This window comes from Passer montanus, unplaced genomic scaffold (assembly GCF_014805655.1).
Source record: "Passer montanus isolate IOZ18808 unplaced genomic scaffold, ASM1480565v1 scaffold1208, whole genome shotgun sequence".
In the NCBI taxonomy this organism is placed as follows: domain Eukaryota; kingdom Metazoa; phylum Chordata; class Aves; order Passeriformes; family Passeridae; genus Passer; species Passer montanus.
This window is the reverse complement of record NW_024358812.1, coordinates 1-6033: the sequence shown is the minus strand read 5'-3', so window position 1 is coordinate 6033 and position 6033 is coordinate 1. Positions and strand designations below refer to the sequence as shown.

The window sequence follows — 6033 nt, the reverse complement described above, 5'->3', positions numbered from 1 at the left end:
CCCTCAGTGTCCCCGATGTCCCCTGAGTGACCCCAATGTCCCCTGAGTGTCCCTTCACTGTCCCCAGACTTCCAGCGGTGCCAGCACGCCATGGCCGCCCGCGGGGCCGATGCCACCAGTGTCCCCTCAGTGTCCCCAATCCCTCAGTGTCCCCAACGTCCCCAATCCCTCAGTGTCCCCTCAGTGTCCCCATTGTCCCCGATGTCCCCTGTGTCCCAGACTTCCAGCGGTGCCAGCGCGCCATGGCCGCCCGCGGTGCTGATGCCACCAGTGTCCCCTCAGTGTCCCCAATGTCCCCAATGTCCCCTCACTGTCCCCTGTGTCCCAGACTTCCAGCGGTGCCAGCGCGCCATGGCCGCCCGCGGGGCCGATGCCAGCCCGTGCCAGTGGTATTTCCGCGTCTACAAATCGCTGTGCCCCACCTCCTGGGTGAGTGACATGTCCCCAAATGTCCCCAAATGTCCCCAAAGTGCCCCACCTCCTGGGTGAGTGACATGTCCCCAAATGTCCCCAAATGTCCCCAAAGATTCCCACTGTCCCCAATGTCACCAATCCCCCCAATCCTTTTCGATGTCCTCAACACCCCCAATGTCCCCAAATGTCCCCAAGTGTCCCCAGTCCCCCTCAGTGTCCCCTCCCTGTCCCCAGCCCCCCAATGGCCCCAATCCCACAATGTCCCCAAATGTCCTCATTGTCCCCAATGTCCCCCCAATGTCCCCAGGCCCCCAATGTCCCCTCAATGTCCCCAATCCCACAATGTCCCCAATGTCCCAAATGTCCTCAATGCCCCCAATGTCCCCAGCCCCACAATGTCCCCAGTGTCCCCAACCCTCAAATATCCCCAAATGCTTCCAGTGTCCCCAGTGTCCCCAGTGTCCCCAGCCCGCCCAAGGTCCCCAACCCCCCAATGTCCCCAAGTGCCCCCACTGTCCCCAGTGTCCCCAGTGTCCCCAACTCCCCCAATGTCCCAAACATCCCAAATGTCCCCAACCACCCCAGTGTCCCCAGTGTCCCCAATGTCCCCAAATGTCCCCTGTGTCCCCAGTGTCCCCCCAACGTCCCCTGTGTCCCCAGGTGACGGCGTGGGACGAGGCCCGTGAGGAGGGGATCTTCCCCGGCAAGATCTGAGCGTGCCCAGCGCGGTGACACCGGGGACAGGCCACCGGGAGGGCGGGGACACGGCTGTCACCCCCCTGGGGACATGGCTGTGACCCCTGGGGACACCTCTGTCACCCTGGGGACACGGCTGTGACACCAGGGACACGGCTGTGACACCAGGGACAGGGCTGTCACCCCTGGGGACACAGCTGTGACACCCCTGGGGACACGGCTGTGACTCTTGGGGACACGGCTGCCACCCCCCTGGGGACATGGTTGTCCCCCCCAGGGCCACCTCTGTCACCCCCTGGGGACACAGCTGTCACCCCAGGGACACAGCTGTCACCCCCTGGGGACATCTCTGTCACCCCCCCAGGGGACACGTGGTGGCACCGCCAATAAAGGGTTAAAAACTGGGCCTGGCCCTCGTCTCTGGGGACATTTGGGGACATTGTGGGGGGGTTTGGGGACATCTGGGGACAATTTGGGGGGATTTGGGGAGGTTTGGGGACATTTTTGGAGACATTTGGGGGGATTTGGGGACAGCACTCAATTTGGGGACAGAGGAATTTGCCACATTTGGGACCCCCAAAATGTCACCTGGGACCCCCCTCATCATCATCATCATCATCATCATCATCATCATCATCATCATCATCATCATCATCATCATCATCATCATCATCATCATCCCATCATCATCATCATCTTCATCATCCCATCATCATCATCACCGTCATTATCATCTTCGTCATCCCCCCGTCATCATCATCCCACCACCCCATCATCATCTTCATCATCATCATCATCATCATCATCTTCATCATCATCATCATCATCATCATCATCATCATCATCAATGTCATCCCACCATCTTCATACCACCACCGTCATCATCATCATCATCTTCATCCCATCACCATCATCATCTTCATCATCCCATCATGATTATGATCATCATCCTCCCATCATCATCATCTTCATCATCCCATCATCATCACCGTCGTTATCATCATCTTCATCATCCCCCCATCATCATCGCACCACCCCATCATCATCCTCATCATTATTGTCATCCCATCTTCATCCCACCACCCCATCATCATCATCATCATCATCGTCATCATCGTCATCATCATCATCATCATCGTCATCCATCTTCATGCCCCCACCATCATCATCATCATCATCCCATCATCATCTTCATCATGCTGCTCCCACTGCCACCATCAGTCATCTTCATCCCACCACCCCATCCTCATCGTCATCACCCTCATCATCCCACCACCATCATCATCTTCATCATCCCATCACCATCATCATCCTCATCATTATTGTCATCCCATCTTCATCCCACCACCCCACCATCATCATCATCATCCCATCTTCATCGTGCCACTCCCACTGCCACCATCATTGTCATCTTCATCCCCCCACCCCATCCTCACCGTCACCACCCTCATCATCCCACTGCCATCGTCATCATCATCATCATCATCATCATCCTCTTCATCTCGCCGTCATCATTTTCATCCCACCATCATCATCATCTTCATCATCCCATCATCGCCCCATCATCATCATCATCCCACCGCCATCATCATCGTCATCTTCATCCCATTGTCATCGTCGTCCCACCACCACCACCATCTTCATCCCATCATCATCATCCCACCACCACCATCATCGTCTTCATCCCACCACCATCATCATCACCCCATCATTGTCATCGTCATCTTCATCCCACCATCACCATTCTCATCCTCCCCACCTTCATCCCATCCTCATCCTCATCGTCACCTTCATCCCCATCCCATCCTCATCCTCCCCTTCATCCCATCCTCATCCTCACCTTCCTCCCCTCCCATCCCCTCCCATCCCGACCTTCCTCCCCTCCCTCCTCCTCCTCACCTGTGTGCAGCTCCCGGGGGGGCCGGGGGGCGGCGCCGGCGGCCGGGGGGGACCGGGGGGGGTCACCAAGGGGTCACGGGGGGACAGGGGGTCAAGGGTGGACACAGGGATGGACACACGGATGGACACAGGGGTCAGGGATGGACACAGGGGTCAGGGATGGACACAGGGATGGACACGGAGGTCATGGGTGGCCATGAGAAGGTCATGGATGGACAGGGATGGACACAGGTCAGGGATGGACATGGGGATGGACACGGGTCACGGATGGACACAGAGGTCATGGACAGACACGAGAACATCAAGGACAAACACGAGAAGGTCACGGAGGTCACATCAAGGTCCTGCAAGGACCCATCAAGGCCCAGCCGCCCCCAGCCCGTGTCCCTGCCCCGTGTCCCACTCACGGCAGCGGCCCTGGGGACACTTCCCGCTGTCACCGTGGTCACTCCGCGTGTCCCCGAGGTCACTCCCGGTGTCACCACGGTCACTCTGGGTGTCACCATGGTCACTCTGGGTGTCTCCGAGGTCACTCTGGACGTCTCCGAGGTCACTCTGGGTGTCCCCATGGTCACTCCTGGTGTCACCACGGTCACTCTGGGTGTCCCCAGTGTCCCTGCGGTCAGTCCTGGTGTCCCTGTGGTCACTCCTGGTGTCCCTGCGGTCACTCTGGGTGTCCCTGTTGTCACTCCTGGCGTCCCTGAGGTCACTCCGGGTGTCACCGACATCACTCTGGGTGTCACCGAGGTCACTCTGGGTGTCACTGTGGTCACTCCGGGTGTCACCACGGTCACTCTGTGTGTCACCATGGTCATTCTGCGTGTCCCTGTGGTCACTCTGGGTGTCACCGTGGTCACTCCTGATGTCCCTGTGGTCACTCCTGGTGTCCCTGTGGTCACTCCGGGTGTCCCCGTGGTCACTCTCGATGTCCCCCTGGTCACTCTCAATGTCCCCATGGTCACTCCTGGTGTCCCTGCGGTCACTCTGGGTCTCCCCAGTGTCCCTGCGGTCACTCTTGCTGTCCCTGCGGTCCCCCCCAGTGTCTCCGGTGTTCCCTGCAGTGTCCCCATGGTCCCTCCTGGTGTCCCCATGGTCACTCTTGGTGTCCCCCACGGTGTCCTTATGGTCATTCTTGGTGTCCCCGTGGTCACTCTGGGTGTCACCGCGGTCACTCCTCGTGTCCCTGTTGTCACTCTTGGTGTCCCTCTTGTCACTCTTGGTGTCCCCCACGGTGTCCTTATGATCACTCCTGGTGTCCCCACGGTCACTCTGGGTGTCCCCGTGGTCATTCTTGATGTCTCCACGGTCACTCCTGGTGTCCCTGCGGTCACTCCTGGTGTCCCTGAGGTCACTCTGGGTGTCCCCATTGTCACTCTCGGTGTCCCCGGTGTCCCCTGTGGTGTCCGCACGGTCACTCCTGGTGTCCCTGCGGTCACTCCTGGTGTCACCACGGTCACTCTGGGTGTCCCCGTTGTCACTCTGGGTGTCCCTGTTGTCCCCCGCGGTGTCCCCGTGGCCACTCTGTGTGTCCCTGTGGTCACTCCTGGTGTCCCCATGGTCACTCCTCGTGTCCCTGGTGTCCCCCGCAGTGTCCCCGCGCTCAGTCTGGGTGTCCCTGTTGTCACTCCTGGTGTCCCCCACGGTGTCCCTCTGGTCACTCTGGGTGTCCTCGTGGTCACTCTGGGTGTCCCAGTGGTCACTCCTGGTGTCCCTGTGGTCACTCTGGGTGTCCCCGTGGTCACTCTTCGTGTCCCAGTGGTCACTCCTGGTATCCCCACGGTCACTCCTGGTGTCCCTGCGGTCACTCCTGGTATCCCCACGGTCACCCCAGGTGTCCCCGGCGGTGTCACCCCAGGTGTCCCCGCGGTCACTCTTGGTGTCCCCGGCGGTCTCCCCATGGTCGCTCCTCATGTCCCAGTGGTCACTCCGGGTGTCCCCGGCGGTGTCCCCGCGGTCACTCCTGGTGTCGCTGCGGTCACTCTTGGTGTCCCAGTGGTCACCCCAGGTGTCCCCGTGGTCACTCCTGGTGTCCCCGGCAGTGTCCCCGGCACTGTCACCCCAGGTGTCCCCGCGGTCACTCTGGGTGTCCCCGGCAGTACCTTTTGTGTTTGTACACACGGGCCGGGGGCGGGGCCGGGGGCGGGGCCCACGCAGGCGGAGCCGTCCGGGAGGCAGAAGGGCAGCGGGAGCGCGACCCCGTCCAGCTGGGAGGGCGGCATCTTCATCAGCATCGTCATCGTCATCATCATCATTGTTATCATCATCGTCATCATCGTCATCATCATCATCGTCATCAACATCATCATTGTCATCATCATCATCATCATCATCATCATCATCATCATCATTGTCATCATCATCATCATTGTCATCAACATCATCATCATCAACTCCATCATCATCATCGTTATCATCATCATCATTGTCATCATCATCGTCATCATCGTCATCAACATCATCGTCATCAACATCATCATTGTCATCATCATCATCGTCATCATCATCATCATCATCATCATTGTCATCATCATCGTCATCATCGTCATCATCATCATCATCATCATCATCGTCTCCATCATCATTGTTATCATCATCATCATTGTCATCATTATCATCAACATCATTGTCATCAACATCATCATCATCATCGTCATCATCAACTCCATCCTTCATCCAACCTTCTCCATGTGGTTTTCAACCATCATCATCATCATCATCAACTCCATCATCGTCATCGTCATCATCATCATCATCATCATCATCAACTCCATCCTCCTTCATCCAACATTCTCCATCCAACCTTCATCCATCCTCGCCATCATCACTACTGCCATCATCATCATCAACTCCATCATCATCATCATCATCATTGTTATCATCATCTCCATCATCATCATCATCATCATCAACCTTCATCCATCATCATCATCATCATCGTCATCATCAACTCCACCATCATCATCATCGTCATTGTTATCATCATCATCATCAACTCCATCATCATTGTCATCATCATCATCATCA

At 57.1% G+C, this 6033-nt stretch overlaps 2 protein-coding genes across 2 annotated transcripts; one reads left to right on the top strand and one right to left on the bottom strand.

Annotated features, from left to right (window-relative positions):
* Window positions 1–291: 291 nt before the first annotated feature.
* On the top strand, window positions 292–1515 carry LOC120497086 (cytochrome c oxidase subunit 6B1-like; the record flags this gene model as incomplete). The annotated part of the gene is made up of 2 exons (XM_039698139.1): window positions 292–429; window positions 1075–1515. Coding segments are annotated over 2 exons (192 nt in total), but the record flags the coding sequence as incomplete, so codon positions are not given.
* Window positions 1516–3187: 1672 nt separating this feature from the next.
* LOC120497087 (clumping factor A-like) lies at window positions 3188–5246 on the bottom strand. The gene is made up of 2 exons (XM_039698140.1): window positions 5109–5246; window positions 3188–4989 (listed from the first exon to the last, which is right to left on the bottom strand). The coding sequence occupies exons 1-2, from the start codon at window positions 5244–5246 to the stop codon at window positions 3367–3369; spliced, it is 1761 nt and encodes a 586-aa protein (XP_039554074.1). The 3' UTR covers window positions 3188–3366.
* Between the last annotated feature and the right edge of the window lie 787 nt (window positions 5247–6033).

Excerpts from the sequence above, each read along its gene's own strand:
- LOC120497087 (XM_039698140.1), bottom strand. The coding sequence starts at position 5,246 with ATGACGATGCTGATGAAGATGCCGCCCTCCCAGCTGGACGGGGTCGCG. Across the intron at positions 4,990-5,108 it reads CGTGTGTACAAACACAAAAG|AGTGACCGCAGCGACACCAG; the intron begins GTACTGCCGGGG and ends TGGGACACCAAG.